We start from the raw sequence: 22,573 nt of genomic DNA on the forward strand, positions 1-22,573 counted from the left end.
TTTCGCGCTGATAGATTGTTGAGAAACAGGCGCTGCAGGGAGTCCAGCCACACCCTTCGTGCCATATGGACACAACGCTGTCTTCCCAGAGTTCTGTGCTGCCACTCTAAACCTGCATCGTATGGAAGAAGGGGGAGGGTATTATTAAATGTGGAGGGCCTGCAGGTAGCTCCCAGGATCAGACACAGGGAGAGCGAGAGGGGGTTGTTTGGCTTAAGTGTTTTTTATTATGGTAGATGGAGACCTAAACTCCATAACAAAGCTCCCAGACAGGGGCCCACTTTCCCTTCTCACTCCAAACAGGCCCATATCAAAACACCGGCCCCTCACAGACATGCCCCACAAATATGGCATGTTCTCTTTTTTCACGTGGCTCAGCTTTCTCCCTGTCAAAATACAAATGGTCTGTGATGGAATTCAGCAATTTCCTTTATCATCTGCAACAAGCCCATTTCCTGGTAATTAAACCCACAATTATTGTTGAAAAAAACAAAACAAACTACAACGAGTATTGACAATGTCCCTGTATGTATATATGTTTTTAAATTAGCAACATATTTATGAAAAGCTGTAAAAACTATGTAAAAGAAAACAACAACTGCATTGTAGATGCCTGTCAGCACCCTAAACCCAAAGTAAGAAATATTGTAAGCTGCTCAGCCAAGTTTGAGTTTGGCTCCACCTCTGCTCTATATTTTTCACACAGTGCGGCAGTGCATATTAGAGCCAGCTGGCTCAATGACATAACTTCCTCCTCCAGTTGTAACAATATGGTGACATGAACATGTGTAAGCCTGCTTTTACACTGCCCATCACTGGCACAAGAACGCCCCGAACATCTGCTCTGAACAAGGACAACTTTTCGGGTGAAGCCTCTCAATGGAAGAACTTTGTCCAACTTTGTACACTAAAGTTACGGGCTGCAGATGTGATTGGATGGTAGTTTACCACCACTTTTCCAAGAAACTTTGCAGACTTTGCAAAATGTAAATAAAAACAGACAACAATGCATTGAAAAAACATTTAAATCATTATTACTGTATTTAACTGAAAATAGTACAAAGTTTTTTAAAAATCTGATGGTTGTGAAAAATACTTGTTTACTTTGATTTGATTTAGATAAAACAGAAAAAATGATGGGAGCAACAAAACATAGTCCTTTGTGAAATAAATCAATAGCAACATAATTCACTGGCAACAGTGAATGTATAGATGTATTGTTCAATTCTTTAAAAACGATGTTCCTCAGTGTAAAAATCCAAAGGATTTATTGTGTTTGGTTTCATGTATGTTTTGGTAGAAAGATTTAGAGAATTCAGAAAAGCCTCAGTATGCAAATGAAAAGGCCATACTGCACCAATGCTTGGCTGTCTGGGCCTTCAGGCAGCACTTCATTGAAAACAGACTCAATTCTATAGTTTAAATCAATGAATGGGATCAGGAGTACTTCAGGAAACAGTTTCTTGCTGCATCCACAAATTAAACTTCAAACTCAACCAGTACAGATATAGAAAAAAAAACCTCAAAACACATAAACAAGATCCAGATACTCTCTGGAGAAGTCTTGGGGCTCATTCAAGATGGATGGTGTTTGAATGACAAGCTGTTCTGTGGTTCTGACCAATAAAATTGTAAAAATGTGACGATTGTTTGGGCTAAGAAGAAGAGGGACCATCCACAGGGCTGACTTCACATTTTCCAAGCCAGCAAATCTGATTGTGTGAGTAACTTTCACATCTGTGAGGGTACCATTTCTACTACATATACATACTTTTACACCTTCCTTTTGAAGAAGCTCTTGCTTACTTCACCAAGATACTGCCAAACAACAGTCTGCATGTATTCATACAGCATGACCCAGTAGTATGAGAGTATAAGCGCAAACCTGGCCTGTCTGAGGTCCAGACCTGAAACCCTTTCTCACACTTTCACAGTTTTTTTGGAACTTTTTTCTTCTATACTTTTTCTCGTGGAAACCTGATTGTCTGTTACATCAATTAACCATATTTGAATTTACTTCTCTATCTGTATATATCTATCTATTAAGTAGTGTGTGGAAAGCTTTGTGATTTGATGACAGGATGATAGAGAACTTTACCTTATCTTGACCCTGCTGCTGGTATCGCTTGAGTGCTGTGAACACAGAAAGAGAAAAAAAACTTTCCCATCTGGTTTGCCATCACTCCAACTGCTGCTGTTATACGAGTGGGAACTTACAGTGGTCTCCACTGGACACAGAAAATGAAGAAAGGAGGAGGAATAATTGGAAAGAGGGACGGATTCAGTTGAAAGATCCAGCTGCTGGGCCATCTGAAGCCTGGGAAAGTCTGATATTGTTTTTAATGTATGTGTGATCACCTCACATCAGTCTGACTTACAAAGCCTCCCTAAAAAATGTAGGGAACAGGTGGAGCGGGAAGTTGGCAAAGAGTGAAAAAGAATGCTGGGTCACTTGTGCCAACATTATGTGCTGCGCTGAGCCCTATTTTTCCTCCTGCAATGCAGTAAATCACATTTATCTGCTTAATTTTCCCACAGTCTCCCATTAAAATGCAATCTTTTGAAAATAATTTCCCGACATTTTATCAGTGTCTTATATTTAGTAGTTTGTTTCAGTTTAAGCAGGTAAATGTGAGAAGAGAAGAAGAGAAGAAAACTTGTTCTATAGCATTAATGTGGTGCAATGCGGGTGCCGACTGTACAGATTTGTGTATACTGACTTCTCTGTTTTTGTAATGTTTCATTGAACAAAACAAACAGCCAGCCCCACAATCCAGTTTTATCCATAACCTCTGAAATGAGACTTTATGTTTCATACAAACTGCATCTCGGTTACATCAATAATCCTGCAAATGAAATCGATTTCCCCTCCCGCTCTTCCAATTCTGATCACAGCTGGGTTCCCCATATGGAGTATTAATGGGGTGGAGCACCCTGAGCCTGATCTAAAGCTGGAGAATTCTGGGCACACCACAACATCAAATCCCACTGTAATTACCTTCATGCAAACACAGGGGCCCTCTCCAACACAATATGGGTTGGAGAAATGGGATTTATGTGCATTGTTTTTGACGCTGGAATTGATCTTGAATATTGTTTGGTGCAATTTACCGAGATGCTTAAGAAAATTGCAGAGCACCGAGTGCGTGCCATACAAATGTCATTTTGCAATGAGCTCAATATACCAGCTCTGCATTGCTCATCTACATTTTTGACAGCAATGACTCCGGTACAATGCAACAATAGCTAATCATTGTGTTTTTCCCCATAAATTCACATTACTGAGATGATGGATCTTGACAATCGTCACTCATCTTTTTCAGTTAACGAGAAATTTTCCAAATGGAAGATGAAACCAATTTTAGCCATGCAGATGGCTAAGTCGCCGTTTCTCCTCAATTAGCTTACACATGTATTCGAGCCCACAGGAAATAAAATGCCATTTTGTCATGAGATTATACTATCTGACATAAGGCTATTGTCTTAATTCCCTTAGGCTGTGGTGTTGAGAAATCACTAAACATATAGAGGGCCAGGCTATATCCTGTCTTACAGACGTCCCTATCCCATCATGCACACCCCAGCCTTCTCTCTCCAGCAGGTGGGGGTGGTCATGCACCACGCAACACAGTTATGGGTTTAAGTCTGAAATCTACATACTGAAATGACTTCAGCTCCCTCTCACAATGCCAAACTTGCTGGAAGTCTGATGAGTTTATTTCATCAATTTCAGAAATGCTGCAGAGAGAGAGAGAGAGAGAGTGAAGGAGAGATGCACAGAGTGAGGGGAGAGAGTCTATTTCTATATACAATAGCCTGTGTCCATCATCCTCAGAGTATGTGTGTGCATGCGCTCTCATACCCCTCTGCATACATATATGTGTGGAAGTAAGTTTGATGTGAATCCTCTCTGCCCTCTGAGTAGCACAGTGACTGCTGTCCATCTGCTCCAGGGTCTCAGGTGTGTGTTATCTATTCCCATGCCCCTGGGAACTTTCAACAGATATGCCAGTCAGCCCGGGCCGAACTGCTCTTGTAAATTACTCACTAAACAGCCCTGCCCTGGATTCTGCATTCGGGGGAAAATCAATTATTTGACCCCCCCTTACATTTCACAGTCCATTTTCAGCATGCTGGGGCCAATTACACCCAGCAGAAAGACTACTCTTTATGTCATTCCCACGATGACCTCCATCTTGCAGCTCCACACGGAGCACTGTTAATGCACCAACTACAAGCACTTGTGCCACGAAGGAGCGTGCTAATGCACTGGTTACCCACACTTTAGCCACACCAAGCACACAAATACAGCAGCTGAGAGGCAGCACTACAGCTGCACACAGTCAGCTGTAGTGTCTCCCAACTGGGAGGTGATCATCCCGTGTCCAGTGCACTGAGCGAATGCCACTGACGGTTTGACAGCCCTAATGAAAGCTGATTACCAGGAGGCATCTATTAATTTGTCCTTAATCATGACAAAGAGAGTCTGTGGCTAACAGCTGTGAAATGGCAGCCGCCGCGCGGAAATGAGGCTCAGGGAAAGGCCGGGGACAAGGGGTTAGGCCTTGTGCTGTCATTAACTGCCTGCCATTGTGTGTGCTCGCTCAGAGCTTAGCTACAGGTAACTCAATAAGATAACACGGAGTGTCGCTCAGCCCTGGTCTTTGTGAAGAGCTACTGCTGCGAATCCTGGGCGGCTGTGCAAAGAATAGGAGGATATTGGTTTGCATGCTCCGAGCAGGAGTTCTTATGATCCAGGTGAGAAGCTGACAGTAACAGGTTTAAGCTCTCTTCCTTTATCTGCTGTGGGGTTGCTGAGGGAAAAGTCAATCACTGAGAGAACAGGCCCGCTGAATGAGGAACTGAGCTGGCTATTCAAAGTAACACTATAACAGATGTATGCTCAATTAAGGCCTGATTTTAGATTTCTAGAACGTGAGCAAATAAATGACAGCTCTGCTTTGTGATTGTGGCTGACATTTAAAATAAAGACAAACAACCAACTCCAGTAATCCACAGATTTCATGCAGCGAGGGCACATCGTAATGAAATCATCATATTTTAATATTTACAGCTGTGTCAAATCCTGGATGTAGCTACTTTGGCGGATTGCTGTAGTGATGTTCAGAGGAGGAGGTCCTCGTTGAACGATCTGCCAGCCTAGAGTGGCTAATGTGGTTTATAGGACCCTTGGGAAGCATTGGGAGGGGAGATAATTGTGGTGGCTGTCACAGGGTCTGTGATATAACAACACCACTGAGTGTTTAACCCGTACAATGATTTACCATGAGGCTAATTGATCTCTGTGTTTCTATTGTGTTTGCAACACAAACACACACCCCAATGGCACACGTGTAGCCTGTGATAGGTGTTTTTAGGAGCGTGCTTTACAGGCTGATTAGAGCCCATGTTCAGATTACAAGCCATGTTTCTGTCAAGTACAAGTACAGCTCAGAACACTTGGCACATTTTAGCAGTACAAGGACACAGTTTGTCCAGTCTTAAAGAGAAACACGATTAACCAAATTGCCACTTCATCTCTTCGGCTTTCAAGTGGAAGTTTCTGTTGTACCGGCCTGTTGTTGTATAAGTCAGTTTTCACAGGAAGCCACAGTTATAGCTGTGTCCAATCCAGAGAACATTCGGCACAAATGTTCATGTCCGATCCACCCTCCCACTCCGAGTTTCTCCTTGACTACTGATCAAACTTAACAATAGGAGCTTGATTCATCTCCCTTGTAGCAGAAATGCAGGTGAATCATGTGGTTAGTCTACATTGTCTTACCACTTTGACCACTAGAGCCTTTAAATGATCTATGCTAATATTTAATAGTTTAATAATTTGATGCACATTATCTGTGTTATCTATGTATCTAAACTAGGCTGAAGCCAAGACGCACCTGTTCTGCATGCAAGTGTGTATAATATGCTTTGTGATGTTTCACTACTCTTTCTTTTTTCATCGCAAGTAGCAACGAGTCTTGTTTAGTGTTTACAGGTAAATCGTTTCACTTCTTGAGATCTTTTCATTTGCCTTACAATTTTACAGCCTGGGGTGTATTTGATGATATGCATCCTCACATATAACAGTGGAGCATGTAGATGCTACTGCTGTAAACTTCATGAAATATTATGTAGGGATATTTGTTATACATTATCCTGACAGTATACTAGATTGTTTAATTGTTAATAATAGAACAAATAATTCAAAAAATAAAAATTTTTGTGGGGAAAAACTGCATAACTTCTTGCAATCTAAGTATCACTCTTATGTATACATATATATATATATATATATATGCAGTGTTCCTGCAGTCAGTCCCTTATTCATTCTGATAAGGGACTGACTGCAGGAACACTGCAGGGCTTGGATTTAACATGATAAACAAGGCAGAACATTTTGTTTGGCTTCGTATGAATTAATCAGTGGAAATGGGCAGACATGTTGAGCAAACAGTCATTTAAGACTCTGCTGAGACACTGATGGAAGTCATGATTCAATTAGACCCTGAGCTCTTGAAGATGCAACAAGTATTTCAGCTTGGGAGAAATAACACAGCCACAGCTGACTGACGCTGGTGTTTCTGCAAAGCTCCCAAGAGCTGGTTAAAGCATTTGATTGATGAGAAATGATAAAAGTTTAAAAATTTAAATAAGATGGGTTAGGGATTAGTATATTCCTAAGTTATTCTGTACAACAATAAATACTTTGGGAAATAATGAAATTGTTTGTACTGTTGGGTTTATCATATAGCAAATCCAGGTGGAGTAGACCTCAGACACACATCAAAGTCTGTGTGCATTAAAAACATGTGGACCCCCCCCCCCCTTACATTTCACATTTTGTATCTCTAAAGATTAAGTCGTAGCTCATTTGCACTGCATCAAAGAGCTGCATTAAATCTGTACAAAGAAAACCTTATCTCTTTAATTATCTGTAACGTCACATTTTCGTACAACATAGTTAACATCTATCCAGCTAACGATATAATCTGTTTGGACCAGGGCAGCTGTTGTCTCGTCCTGCAGAAAGGATCTTTTTTTTTTGATTACGTGTCCTTAATCACAAAAATAACGACAGAATTCTTAACTCTGTAAATATGAGAGCCATAACTGAAGAGTCGGTTTAACTCTGACATTTGTTTTTATATGCATTTAGTATTTGCAACTTCTTAGAACTCAGTTCATCAATTAATCTGTTTATTTTCCCCAATGTTATCTCCAGATGTGCAAACATTTGGCTCTGCAATCCTGCAGAGCCAAATGTACTACATCCCAGAAACAGCTGCTGTTTGATTTTGATTCTTTGAACTATCGCAAGTGTCATAATATTTTTAAAGATAATAAAGGTGAAAATGCTTTTTAAAAAAATCCGTTTTTAAATAATATAGCAAGCTCAAGATTTCAGGGAAATGAATGGGTGATGCTTTTGCAGGAATAGAGCTGAGATGTCATCAAAGACAGTTTGTTACTGTGGGAGCTTTAGCTTCTTCATCCAGACCTCCTCCTGTCAGTCAAGCTTTATGTCTGCATTTGCTGACATTAATCAGATGAATACAAAAGCATTCTGTCTAGTTACTGGTTAAATGCTGCCATCAGGCTTATTTGCATAGTCTATGAACCTAGGGCTGGTGATCCGGTGACACATTATGAGTGTCAAAAGAGAAGTCACGTCTCAAGTGAAACACAGTGTAACCTTAAGGTGAATAAAAGGCACTCAGGGTGTCTTTTATTAGCATTTTTATTATTACAGCATTTACATGGAGGAGACTTAATGATGGCATGCATCATGGAGAGATTTCACTGTATTTTTGTTTAGCATTTAGTTGGCCGTTGTCAGTTTAGGGTTTGGGGCAGCAGGGGAGTCGAGAAGGACCCCGCACCTCATGCTGAGTCTCCCGGTGCTGCCCCCTCTCATCTATGTGAAGAGTCTCTTCTCCCCTGCTAAGTTTGCAAAGTCCAATTTTCAGCTAATATGAAGGTCGCAACAGCAGGCGCAGAGGGCGTAGTAGGACATAATGGCTATGGGATTGTAAATATTGGTTTTAGAGAGACACAATTGGAGGGCAAGCGGAGAGAAATTTCCATAGAGTATGTGCTAGCGCCATTGGAGGCCTTGGTGCAGCAGAATAGATTTTCCATTCTAGTGTGTCACATTAGATTTTCGGAGGTGCTCAGTGGCAGGTACATGTCATTAGTAACACTTTAGCACAGTAATGAACCTTTTTATTTATCCGGTGCTTCTCTCATGAATGAATAAGGAGCTGCTCCCCAACTGTGCCTAGCCGTGAGAAGCAGACAGAAGAGGCAAAGGGAGAGAGAGAGGGAGAGCGAGAGAGAGCGAGAGCCTGGAGCACTATGAAGTCGAAAGGGGAACGTGGAGCCCTGGGGAATGCTGAGGAGGGTTAAATGATCATTATTGTGACACTCACATGCACACTCGCTAACACACACATGCACCGCCGAACAAAAGAGCATACACATGCACAGACACACATGCACGCTCCCCACCTCCACTCCCTGGGGTCCTGATCTGACACTCTATTTACACACACATTTACACAGTCTACTCCCTCCTTTATAAAGCTGACAGGTACTTAAGCGGTACATTACTCTGAGGAGCTCAAGCCTCATGGCGGTGTAACCAAACTGTCCATTCACTGCTAGCCTTGTCTCAGTGTTCATTCAATAATGGCTTCTGAGAAATCTACCGGTAATGAGCGCTTGTAACTGGGCGGGCAGGCCGGGAGTCTGACGGCAAACATCAGGGCGAGCATCGGGGCCCGGGCTCATTGGTGGAAAAGAACAATATGCTGGGGTTCAGTAGCTCGTACGACTGTGACAACAGAGAGTTCTCGTAGGAATTTCAGATGCATAGGAGCTCATCTCTCCAGTTCTGGAGATGCTAGTGGAGTTACTTCATGTGCGTCTTCTTCTGTCGTCTGACTAGTTCCTTCGTTGCACCAGAAATCAACAGTGCAACTAAGTTTTATCGCTGCTGAGAAAAAAGAAAAACAATCGGTGCATATCTAGTCTAGGTCGGTGGCTTCGCCTATTGTTATACAGGTGGCAAACCTCAATCTCAGCACCTCTTCTTGGACTCACCTCAGATTCCAGCCCGGTGCAGTGAAGCGGTTAGAGTGGCAATGGCCAAAGTGGTCAGGGCCCCATGTCACCCCCCACCCCACCCCAGCATCCTCAGTGTTCATTTCCCTTTCATCTTGAGTGTGAAATCGCTGCCGGTGCAGCACTGACCTCAGCATTAAGAGGTCAACTATTGAAATCTGATGTGCGCCTCTCTGGCTGAGGGACTTCAACAGATGGAGGGCAAAAGAGGGAATGGAAGAAATGGAAGGAAAAAAGAGGCATTTAAGATTAGTAAACTGTATAATAGCTCTGAGTCTTGTACTTACATTGCTTTGCTTAGGGAATGAGCATATATATTGGTGTAGTAGTTTAAAATGTTCGCTCCCTACTGCACATGTTGTTAAGTGTTTCTAAGGGGAGGTGAACATGTTTTGAAGCCCTGCAAAAAGATTGCCATTGGACTATTTTAGATTGTAGTGGACAAAAGAAACCCACTGCTAGTATTAGACACTTTTTAACTGCATTTCTGTACCACCGCATTAAAAATTTGCTTTCCTGTGATTCCTCCTAGTTAAGGGCATTAATATCTGCGAGAAGAGAAACTCCCCAAAACTCCAAACTTAGCAGCTTTTGGCAGCTTTCTACAAAATACCTGCCAGAACTTCCTGTCTCCATGTGTTTCCAGCATAAGGTTCTGCATTTAAAGTCAATTCGACACCTCATCTCAGTATGAATCCCCTCTGAAAGCATATGTGATATGAAGAGTAAGAGAAGTTTGAGGTCTTGTCTCATATTTCCCATCGGCTACACTTTCATCCCTCTCTCTGCAGCAGACCACCCCCAGCAACCCTGCCCAAATAAGGTGTTCTGCCTTCAATACTCTCCTCTCTGAAGAATCTCAGGAGTTCAGAATCTGCGAAAACTTTGGATCTCAAACACAAACATCTTTTATTCAAAGGGTGTCTGTAATCACAAATAAATAGCTTTTCTGGCGATGAGCACAAGGCACAAGAGAGAGAGAGGAGCCTATCTCAGGAGCAGATAACTAGTAGATATGATTCCTTAGATAAGTAGCAGTAATTTGGCTTTTAGAGATAGCTCCAGGGGCGCTGTGCCGAGTTGCGCTGATTTACTGTGTGTATGGGAGGTTGTTTTTTTTTCCCCCTACATTTTTATCTCTCCTGTTGAAGAGCTTTTCATCTCTGATGATTTTCTCTCTTTTTTATGTATTTCCCCCAGAAGGTGAGATCACAAACCCACAGAAGGCAGAGTGGCATGTTTTAAAGCGATGGACAAAATACAAATATTTGAAAATGTATTTCATGGTAATTATGTCAGGTTTCATGGCCTTGGCACAGTACTGAGGCACAGCCTGGATGCCTTAATTTGTATAGAAATTGTAATCATTTGTTCATTTCAAGGTGAAAATTGCATTTTTTAATTTAAATTGTATCCTGCGTGATAGGCTATTATCTAGAAAAATTGTCTCTGTGTATGGCGGTCTATGCCCTGCCGTCACGCCTGTTTAGAGCCCACTTCTCCTGAGAAAGGGCTTGTATATGAATCTCCTGACTGAATGCACCCAGTTTGTTCTTCACTTATGGGCCTCCACTGCACTCATTTCCATTTTTGTTATTAATATTAATTAGTTTGAGAACACAGCTCAGATTTTAAATGTAAATCAAGCTTGGCTTCACAGTGATTTTTATCTAGCTCCGATTTCTTAGATTTACAACTTTACTTGGACTTTTTTTGTCTTTGTTTAAAAAAAATGAATTAAGGGAGGTGTGCATGGATGTGCATATATGTGCACATGTGCATTTCAAGTATTGCAATCTGAATTGGTTCTATATGAATAAAATGTAATGAATTGAAGATTGATCTTACTTAGCTGATTAAATGTAATATAGCTGGTGAAAGATTCTATAATTTTGGTTCCTGGTAAATCAGACAATCCCCTATTTGAGCTCCTGATTTTTTCTTTTTTTTTTTACTTATACATGACAGATTATCTATCTATAATACCTGAGAGGGGTAACCATGAAATTCAAAATACCTAAAATGTTCTGAAAATAAGATTTTCTCCCTATGCAAAATACATGGTTGGGAAGGAGATATGTGCATGGCAAGCTGTGCGTCTGTGTCTGTGTCAGTGGGATCCTTGAGGTGACGAGCACAAAGCTGAGGCTCAGGTACACAGCGTATGCTGGCATAATTACAGGATTTGGGGGATTATTATACTGTAAGTGCTTTCATGGCGACAGCTGGGAGCTTTTTTACTCCCTATGACACATAATCTCAAAGAATAAAACCAAGACCCCAGAGCATCTCTTAATCATTTCTTAGCATACCTGCACACGGATCTGAACTCTTTCTGAAGACAAATTTGAAAAATTAGAATATAATTATCATATCTGGTTTAAATCATTCTAAAGTCATATTTTCAAACACACATTTTCTTTAAATCTGAGACTTTTTGGCTTGTTGTTGTTTTTTTTTTCCTAACTGGCTGTTTGCGTTCTTCCTCTTCACGGCTTTCCTGAGTCTTCAGCAGAAGGTTATTTATCACAGCATGGCCAGGTTCAGGAGCTGGGTCCTAAATAAGATCTGAATCAGAGCCTCTATTCCATGGCTCATTTTGAAAGTATGACCAGGCTGACGCTGTGAATTCTCTATCACTGCTGCATGAGTGATAGGGCCTCCTGGTCTCTACAGCAAGGCTCAGGAGTTTCATTTCCATCCCTGTGATCTAAACAACCCCATTACTGGCAGCCATTTATGCACAGGGGCAGTAGGCAAGCACTGGGCCTGAGGACACAGCCCACAGCTAAGCTACCATGGCATAGAGCTACCTTCAATGGCCGTATGTCCATATAGAGGAGGGGAGAGGAGGAATGGAGCGCTCGGGCCTCTACACTTTATCTAAACCACTCCAGAGAGGCGAGTGGAATCGGCTCTTGTGGGCTCTGTTTATCCTCTGCTCCTGTAGTCAATCAATTAGGGGATCAAAGCAGGAGATGAGGGAAATGTCATAAAGCTCTCCCACACACCACTGCCTGAGCTGCCACCTCGTCCAGTCTGAGTGACAGCAGACCCGAGGGAGACAAAACTCCCAGGCCGGCACCTCAGGAGACAAGCTGGAGCAAAGGGGACAACCGTAGCACATGCCAAGGTCTAATCTGGACAACCAGAACACAAACTTTTAGAGGAATATATGAAGGATGACACGCAGCAGGCAAAGAGCCACAATGCATATTTGATATGTTCAGAGGATCCATTGAAAGCCCCCCAGTCTCCTCAGAATGACCTCATATCAAAAACTTGCTTTGAAATCGATTAACTAATTGACCTGCCTCATTGGCATGCTAATCCAGCACCCAAGAACACTATTTTTTCCCCCCACAATATATGTTTTGTAATTAGATATTCAAGAGAATTAACATTTGCATCAAATTTAACTGAGCCTTGATGATATAACGTGGCGATAACGCTGCATTTCAGTGCTGATTTGAATCTGTGAAGGGAATCCTAAACGTTATGTATCAGTTTATACTCACTGAGTATGAAAATATGAAATAGGAATGATAGGTACCCCTTGATAACACAAGCAGTACTGACTTCATTTAGCTTCAGATTTATCTGCTAATACAATTTGATGGTGATGATGTTAATAATTTTGATTAGTGATGCCTTTAATTAGTTCACATTTAATTGCAAATAAAATGCAAAGTATTTGTTGTCAATTTGTGGCGTACAGAAAGTAAATATACATCTCTCACGGTGCATCTTGGCATGATTTACTAGTTTAGACAAGACTATGTACGAAGATTTTCTTGCTGCGGCGACTGCACACATATCCAGCATGTTTGAGATTTGTTAAATGAATGAATGAACGTACCTAAGGCGGGTTTGACATACCTCCAGCAGTGCCTGATGGCTACAAGTGAATGAGCTCCACTGTTTTGACGTGTAATATAAAGCACAGCGGATGCTTCCACACTACACCGGTTAGTTCCCCTACATTCACACCATACCGCAGAGATTTGCAGACTGCATTCCCCGGCAAGCGGAGGGAGAGGCGAGCGCTGCTGGTCAGCGGGTAGAATGAATTACTTCCTACAGCTGCAGCTAGACACACTTTCAGTCTGCGTCTCCTCATCTGGGACATTTGAGCTCTCATCACTCTCTAATCATATCGCTGGAACAGTCACTGGTGACCCCCGCAAATGTGCTTGAACTTACATGCTCAGACTACAAGCATGCGGTTAGTGCTGATTTAAGATTTTGCAGATGCACACAGATTTACACCAGGCCTGTAATTAATCTGTCTGAAATATATTTTCCATCAATTTATTTTTATTTTATTAGCCCTTTTAAATCTTAGAAAATACTAAAAAGGCTTGCCACAATTTCCAAGAGCCCAAGGTCACAATTTAAATGGCTTGTCTTACCTAATCAAAGTCAGTCAGTCAGTCCAAAATTATATAAATGGGAGAAAGGCTGGAAAAACCAGATAGTTGATTGGCTGGATAAAATGGTTATTGTCTATACTGAATATGTATGTACATATGTAGTACATGTAAAAACTGAAAGAAGCAATGGATAAATAAAAAGGCTCATTACTGACTCGTCTCATAATAAACGTTAAAATAACCTGCACAGGACAGAAATAAGAGACAAAAGGCTCAACTCTGTTTTGGATCTTTAATTGATAACAGTTACGCCAGTGTTACAGTAAACACACCAACAGGCTGAAGGTAGTAAATACCAATACAAGTTTCCCACTACTCTAATACTTCATACAGCAGAATAAATTATACCATGATAATATACACACATGCGGAACAGAAAAAGGAGTAAAGCAAAGCACAGATGTCAAAAAGCAACTAAACAGGTTAAGGGTCAAACAGACGGGAGGAGGAAGGGGGAGGGCTGGGAGGGAAGGAGTTGTATGCCTTAAATACCCGAATGTTTATTGATGCGAGTGTTAGAAATGGGTTTGATACACTAAAGACAATTCTAAAACTCTTCCTTTTTAAAATATACACATGAGTGAGGCGTCTAAGTGAAGCAGTTGGAGCAGCAACTGCTGCGGTTCAGTGCGGAGTCAGCATTACTTTGACGTTTTCTCCTGAAGTCTTATTGGTCCACAAATCCAACAAATTCCCAGAGTAGAAAGCCTGTTGTCTCTGGCATTATTATCATCATCATCATTATCATCATCATCACGCTGGTCCATTGGCAGAGTCACACACCGAAGGCTCAGGTGTGTTAGGTCCTTGGTCCAGTGATAGCTGGCCTGCTTTTATACTCAGTCTGTAAAACAGGCGGTCAAAAACACCCCGAAGATGTTTAATTCAGCCAACTTTTAAATATACAGCGGTCCTGTGGTTCAGGGGGAGTCTGTCTGTGACACCAAGCTTTCATTTTCCTTCAAGCTCAGTTTTACCCTCTTAAATGTCATTTTAATTGGAACATTTTCAGTGGAATTTATATTTTACTAATTTATACAAATCAATTCTTACCTGGGTCAGAAAAAAAAACAGACTCAAAACTTTTGGTTGAAACAAGTAAACCAATTAAATACATTAAAAAGAAAACAGAAAAAGAAAACCAAAACATTTCCTTCCACAGATCCCTTGCTTACCTACCACTCAACATAGTGTTGTTTTAGTATAAAACATACTCTTTATAAAGAAACGATACACAATCTGCTCCAGCTACTGTACATTTTTTCAGATTTTAAAGGCGACGAAGGACCAGATCCTTTCTTGAGCATTAACTGTCATAATAATCACACTGATGTCAATGAAAAATATCACATTCATCTCAAGGGAACAGCTGGTCCTGGATCAAGTCAACAACGCGTGCTACACAAATGTCTCATATCCACTATTATTAAACTTTTTTTTTCGTCTTTTTTGTACATTTGGGTGAGTATGTGAAAGTGGAGGATTAGACGTGGCTCTGGTCCAAACCAGAGAAGGGGGCCAATCAGCGGAGTTACCTGTGCCCTTTCACAACTGACTGGATTATATGATTTTCCAGAGTGCATGTGAATGGCACAGCTTGTCTACTTTTTAATCTCATAACAGAGAATGCTGGAATGCCTATAGTATGTTGGAGATGGAGGCTGAGGAATGTTCTGAAGGAATTTAGTCGAAAGGTGGAAAGCCAACACAGTGTGCATTTACAAAATGTGCTAATTATGCTATAAAAAAAACTGAAATACTGGCTAGTGATGAGAAGGGTCACTGTGAATTAGCTTTGACATTATATTCGTGTGATTTAATCTGCTTCACACTGTTTAAGTCACACAGGATTCCCTGGCAGATGGGATTTGGGAGGAATGGGGAGGTGTGTGTGTGTGTGTGTGTGTGTGTGTGTGTGTGTGTGTGTGTGTGTGTGTGTGTGTGTGTGTGTGTGTGTGTGTGTGTGTTCGTATGAGGGGGTGGTTGAGCTTGGCAAGGTCCATATTTCAAAATACATTAATTTCCCCAATCCTGTTTTTGCAAACAATGCCCTCCTCCCTATGGACCACCACTAAGGATGGGATGGAGGTTACAAGGGGAAAGCTATTGGCCGCCAAAACGCTGCTTTAATTCCCTGCAGAATCCAGCCAGCCAGACTTCCCACAGTATGGCCAAGTTCTTTAGGAATGTCAAGACGAATATGAAAGTGGGAAGGTCAAATCGCTCACGAATATTTGAGCTCAGGGAACAGGCAGAGGAACAGCAGCTTGGAAAACAATCATCCTCTTTTGTGTGACTGTGTGTCGACACGCAAACATGCATCGCTCCCAGATCATCTCAGTCATTCTCTGTGTTTTACACACCGACATCTAACGGAGAAAAGAGATACGAATGGAATCAAAGAACAACAGAAATCACATTAACCATAATCATATAACAGCAACAATAGTCTTAACAATATCAAAAAAGAACAAGAAGAAGAGTCGTTCAAATGATATTGGCTTTGTTAACTACTATGAACAGCAAGGTCAAAAGTACATGTTGTTGATGGCTCTAAATGTGTGCTGGACTGCAGCCATGAAAAGGAGGAATCTGGGCCAATGAAGTTGACCATCCTTTGGTCATCTGGGGGTCCTTTTTGGCCCACTGAGTAAAACAAACAGGTCTGAGGCTGGGACATGAGTACAAGGAGCGGGCAATTATGCCCAAAGGGTGGGGAGAAAGGGTGCAGAGCCGCCTGGTGGTGTGAAAAGTTTAGCTCCATTCCCAAAAAGGGACTTTTCACTCTCTCACAAGCGTCACTTTCTCTGGTACAGAGTGAGGGCGCGCGTCTGTTCACTGATGTCATGGCCGAGCTGCAGATAGACGAGCTGGAGTTGCAGTCCAGACTTGATGGAGCATGGAGGAGGGTGGCAGAGGGCGAAATAGAGAGAGGTGCAGGGTTTGTCCCGAGTGGCTTCAGTAAGCCTGTCCCGTCTCCACCTGCAGCAGCCCCAGTACTGCCGAGTGGTCTCCAAGCTTCATCCTCCTCTGGGTGGACAAGCTCACATTTTTAGCCAGGTAGTCTACAGCAGCTATACACACAGACAAACAAACAAAAGAATACAGAAAGGAAAAACAAACAAACGTTAGACAGGTGGTAGATTCCTGGGACATATGTCCTATTCACTCTCATTTCATTCCTCTGATTAAGGCTGAAACAAGTTGTGGCAGAAGAGAATGAGTCAAATGAAAAACAATTCACACAGAGAGAGTGAAAGATAAAAACCCCTCCCCTGTCCCTTGTCTGAGGTTGGCATGCTGCTGGCACAGAGCATGTGCATCCTGGTAAAGTCTCCATGCTGTCACTCAGACAGTTCCCCGTGTGTGTTCTGTGTGCCAGTCTTCATTACACTTGGCATCTCTGATTTCATGCCCTCCACACTCCACATGGCCGATCATTTTCATCCTCAGACAGCAGCTCCTCTCCTCTCTCTTCCATTCATTACCCATCCACTGTGCTCAATCACCATCTTAATTAACCTCACATCAGCTCACATCCGCACTGCCATCAGTTTCTTGCTGCTGACAAAAACACTGGTGCGCACACATAAAAACGTGACAGATTGGCACGCGCTCGCCCGCACTCACGCATAACACAAACACATTTCGGAAAAGAAAATCACCAGATGCACAAAAGCATCAGATCACCACCAGAACCTGAAAATAAATACAAACAAATGTCAGCTAGCCAATGCTGCATTGGTTTGTTCAGGAAGTGGGCTTCATTTTACCTCTTGTGAATGGCTGTGACAGCATCAGTCAATTATGCTAATCTAATAAAGCAAACTCTTTCCTGCCCTGAGGGTGTGTGCATGTGTGATCAAAATAGGAGAAAGAGGGAAAGAGAGGTGGGCAAGAGGACACTGTGGCCCCTGAGGGTGTGCCGTTCTTTGAAGTGGCCCTCTTCTCTTTCCCATCCAAGTGGAGTGGGGTGTGACTAAGGCAGCTCTGTAAATGGATGGTTGTGGTGTGGAGGTGGTGGTGGGGTCTTTATCAAGAGCACGTGTCTGCCTCCACCGACCAGGGTGCAAAGGTCAGGAGGCTCTCCTGCCTGGGAACTGGGCATCACTTCATAGGCTTTTTAAATTTAGTCAGCTTAAGAGGGGGTCGGAGAAGAACGACCAGCTTTTGTCACAAAAACATGAAAGTATTTGCTTATGCAACAACAACAGTATACACATAAAGGGTCTACTTACTCTGGCCATACTGGCTATACTGGTAGCCTGCAGTGACGGGGTCCACACTGTAGCTGGTGGCGCTGTATGTAGGAGGGCAGTATGACTGCGAGGAAGCCAGGCTGTCCACACTCTTGATGGTGTCAGAGCGCTGGCTGCAGCTGGCTGAGATGGGGTTGGAGCTCTCCAGGCTGCTGTGCAGGGGGGAAATGGAAAAGTCGTGCTGGGGCTGGGAGGGTACAGCACTAGGGTTACTCAGGATACTCATCACCTGGAGGGGAGGGGGGGGGGGGGGGGGGGGGGGGGGGAAAGGATGTTAGAAACTTGGAAAATTGAGGATCAAAGCATTGACAGAGTTGAGGGAAAGTACTTTTTTTTTTGCAAGTATAGTGCCATCCCAGTACTTCACGGTAAAGATGCCAATAGAAATACACCATTTCAACTTTGAAATAGGAAAGGGGAGAAACTTCCCCATCTTTTTTTAAAGAGCAGAGGGGAGGGAGGATACCAGGAGGGTGATGAGGTTAAAAAAAGGAGAAAGGGAACAAGAGACACAGTTTCCATTAGCTGGCGCTGCCAGTAAGTGTTCTGCTGTGGGACAGACGGGTCCCAGGGTGATAATAGACCCACCATCCTTGCCAGACAGCCCCTGTCCTGGAGCCTGAGGCCTGAGCCCGAGCCTACAGCACAACAAGCACCAAGGGAGTCCCTAATCCCTCGCCCCTAGCCTACCCATCTCATGAATAGTAATGGGGTTGGAACTGGTAAACGATCCCCTCAGATCCCCACACAAAGTAGGCTCCACAAACCATACTGAGCGGGCCGCTGATAGTGCAGGTTGAGGCTTGCCTGAATATTACAGTGTGTATATTATTCACAGTGCATAAAGGCTTCCAATTCAATATTCTAGATTAATGTAATAGCATGTGACATTCGTCAGAAGAAGGCCTCACAATATGTTAAAATGTAAGAGATTACTTCTGGTGCTCCTCTAGTCTGAAGCACAGTGGCCCAGAACGCTGTGAAAAATTTTGTTTTCGCATGCTGTGAGTTTCGTTAAGTGAAAAAGCCTAAGTGTAGAGTGTGCGTGTGTGGTAAAAAAAAAAAAAAAGCAATTGTCCCACACATGCTTCCCTCCTATAGCAGCGAAGCCTTCCTTTCAACATCAGGTTCATGTTAAGTTTTGCTATGCTGCACTGGCCTTTGGCCCCTTGGCTGCTAAACCAATTAGCCCATCATAGAGGTGGTTACACAGGGGTGATACAGAGGCAGACATATGTTTGCATGCATGCACAAACGGACGCATGCATACACATTTGTAGCAACCACACACCCAACGCAGGAGCTAGCCAAAACAGTCCACAAATGATGCTGCACGCCAGGATTATCCCTCAGAGGGAAAATTAACTATATTCTGCAAATTAATCATATCTTTAGAAAGGGGCCTCCCTAGAAATACGAAACACTCGAAGCACATTAGAAACATAAAGGCTGGTTAGTCATTTCCACATGTTAATTCTATCAGTAAGGAAACCCCCACCGTCCCCTCCACATCTGCGAACAAAGCATGTGACATGTATCCATAAGAGGGAGATTCATAGCCCTCTTCATGCTGGACACATGTGATGCTCCCTCCCATATGGAGATGAAGTGCACAATGTGAGGAAGATGAAGGGTTATGTTTGGATGGGTTCCTTAAAGTAAAAGAAAAAAAAAGGGAGCTAGTAAAATGTCCTGAGAGAGACAGCTGGAGGGCATGAGCCCATTTTAGTTATTGGTTAATTGAAGCTTGATTACATTGCTTCCTTATGAAATAGGACAGCCAACAACTGGCTCTATTATTATTCACGCTCATAAAAGCTCTTCAAAAGGAAATGACTTCTTATCGCGACACGTTGCGGCATTGCTATTTTAGCAGGATATTTTAGATGGGTCGGCCACTTTAGAGGCTGACAAGTGTTGGCATCTGTGAGGATCTCAAGCACAGTTTTCAGTTATAATTTAAGTGTTCTTAGTGGGGAAAGGTATGTTCAGAGTGGCTTCTTCCACCCACACCTACAGCATTTTATGTGACACACGGTTCAGTTTTAATTGGTGGGTTTTGCTACTTTGATGTTCCCATAAAGTTTTTTCCCCCCTAAGTGTTCAAGTGTTAAACGATACTTTGTCACATAAACTCGTAAATGCCATTTGTGGCTGGATACATTGACATATTTCTGTTTCTGTGTGGCTCGTGAAACAGCCTCTGCAGATATTAAGTTCTAGCCAATGAATGAACTCTAAGAAAGCGGGGGGATCTGCTTTTTGTCTTGAATTAAAAAAACAAAAAAAAAAGGCAGGAAGCTGATGGTTGTCACTAAACACGTGGGCGTATTAATAAAGAGTTGAAAAGGACTTTGGATTCCTGTCAAATTTTAGAGTTGAGGAAAGGCCATTATATTTATCATCCATACATACAGCATGCTCTTGCAGAGCAGAGTTTCTCCCTGTTTCTCTGCACCCGCCTCCCCCCCCCCCCCAACTCCCTGTTTCGCCTCGCATACGGCGTCCTCAGCAGCCCAGAGTTCGTTTGTTGTTTAATGTTGTGTGAGTGCTGGTTTGGGAGATAATGTGAGCCAGGACCCAGTTTAAAGGACAATGCTCCAGGGCGTTCCCTGCCTCTTGCGCACAACACCCCTCCCTTCACACCCGCCCCCCTCCTTTTCTGCTCTCTCTCTACAGATAGATTACTTTATAAATAATAATAAAAAAGTAATTAATTCTCTCAACTTCTGAGCCCTCCAGCCTGTGGCAAAGTGAGTGCGGGAAGTGTAAATGGATACAATGTGCATCCTTTCAGATAAATAAATAGCACACTTGAGACAAAAAGAGGCCCTTTCAAACCCCCCTCCCCTCCCCTAATTTCTTCAACAGCCAAATTACATTTTTTTGTAACATTTTTTTGTTTGCGCGGATGTTTGACGAGTTGTTCTTTGTTGGATTTCACTCTGGAATAAAACAACGTGACAGAGACGGAGCTGAAACACTGCAAGTGATACAAGAAAAAAACACAATGAGAGAAAAGAAACACAGTAAAGAAAGAGAATGGGAATGTGCCGGAAGAGCTGAGTTTTCTTTCAGCCATTATAATCATTACGAGATCATAAAAGTCAACATTATTCCACTTCGACTATTTAATTTTTTACATTGTGTTAGGCAGTGAAATGGAGCTCATTCGTGTCTCCTTATAGGAGCAGTCGTCCCTGCTGCACCTGATAATAAGAAGAATGCACCCTTGCACTGGATTAAAACAACACCAATTCACAAGTGTAAAGTGAGGAAATGGAGTGCTGAGAATATGATAGCCTATAGAAAGAAGGCGAGGGGGGCAGCAGAGAGAGTGATATAGCGTGAGCGAGAGGAGAGTGGAGGCTTTGGGAAGTACAAAGACTCCTGTAGGACTGCACTGGCCTGAGGGCTAGCCTGCCTGGAGAGCTGATAGGAGCCCCTTCTGTTCCATTCCCAGCGCCAGCGCCAACACACCCCGCTCCACAAATACTCTTAATCTGCGCAATACTGGATTAGTTCCTCTGTCACCGATACCTCCCCGTTCTGCCCAAATCAAAATGCCCCCAAGATGTACCTTTAAGTTAGGCAGAGGTCACTGGGGCAGACAGGGAAAAATGAGCACTCCAAATGTCTGTAAGTTATCTGAGTAGTGCAGAATAACATTGTGCACCTTAGCAGATCTGCCTGGCTGATACTCACTCCAGCAAAGAACGATTAAAGATCCACAGTGATGACACTGAATTTCAGATCAATATTTGAAGGCCAGTCCTCGGGGTGTGATTACAGGAAGAGAATAGTGTTTATTTCTGTAGCCCAGAAGTCTGGAAAGTGTCTGACTTTGGAAACAGTCAAAATATGAAATAAAACCTTAACTATATAGAAATGTGTGTATTTAATACATAGAAAGACACAAAGAACAGACAGACTTCTTATGTTAGGTCATTAAATGTTACATGAAAACTTGATTTAAATCTTTTAAAATCCTAATCAAACACTTAACATGAAACCAAACAAAAAAAATGAAGGAAATAAATAACAAATGAAAATATCAGTGACTCCCCCCTCCAAGTCAGACGACTCCTGCTCACACAGCGTCCCGCCCTTCCCCCCATCCCTCACATGAGAGGACGGCCCAGCGGGCAGTAAGGCCCCTCATCTGAGCAGACAAAATGACTATTTAAAAATAACAGTGATTGCATAAATTGAATTAAAGCGTTTTGGTCACGGTGGAGGTGGCGCGAGGGGTGGTGTGGGGCCGCAGCAGAAAGCCAGGATGGTGGCAGGCAGCAGATGACGGGCTCAGGCCTGCATGCCACTGCGTTAATTGGCCGCGGCACATTCATAAAAACTGAAAAGTGTCTTCCACTAGTGCCACAGGATGAAGAGACAGAAGCAGAGTGAGAGGTAGAATGGTGGTGGTGGTGGGGGGGTTGGTGCTGGAGGGAGAGAAATGGGCCTTTGAAGAATGTAATGCAAATGGGGGGTTGTGGTGGGGTGCTAATTGTGTTCAATTAAGTGGCTGATTGGCACTGACAGAATGTGGGCATTGACATGTCAGGCACAGATGAGGACGATTAGCGGGCACTGGAACAAGCTGTCACTCCTCACAACATGTTAGCCATTCTGCGCCTGTGCGTCTCCCCTCTGCGCTCCATGAAGCTGTTCACACGTACCAAAGGAAGCTTAAATGAGCGGAAGTGGAATAAAATTCATATTTATTTTAAAGGCTAGACACGCTCCCTCTCTGTT

The 22,573-nt window shown here is 42.8% G+C and overlaps 1 protein-coding gene across 4 annotated transcripts in view; it reads right to left on the minus strand.

Annotated features, from left to right (window-relative positions):
* Positions 1 to 13,788: 13,788 nt before the first annotated feature.
* Positions 13,789 to 22,573, minus strand: part of pax7a (paired box 7a) — a 43,803-nt gene continuing 35,018 nt past the window's right edge. For all 4 annotated transcript variants that reach the window (XM_086292666.1, XM_086292664.1, XM_086292665.1 and 1 more), the window contains exons 8-9: positions 17,798 to 18,047; positions 13,789 to 16,633 (exon numbers count right to left, since the gene is read on the minus strand). In XM_086292666.1, the coding sequence (XP_086148792.1) occupies positions 16,518 to 16,633; positions 17,798 to 18,047 (366 nt within the window). In that variant the 3' untranslated portion in view covers positions 13,789 to 16,517. The remainder of the gene's footprint in view (positions 16,634 to 17,797; positions 18,048 to 22,573) is intronic.

This window comes from Aulonocara sp. 'chitande type north' Nkhata Bay, linkage group LG5 (genome assembly GCF_057382095.1).
Source record: "Aulonocara sp. 'chitande type north' Nkhata Bay isolate Kocher_YH1m ecotype deep benthic linkage group LG5, A_spYH_male_GT1.1, whole genome shotgun sequence".
Taxonomy (NCBI): Eukaryota; Metazoa; Chordata; class Actinopteri; order Cichliformes; family Cichlidae; genus Aulonocara; species Aulonocara sp. 'chitande type north' Nkhata Bay.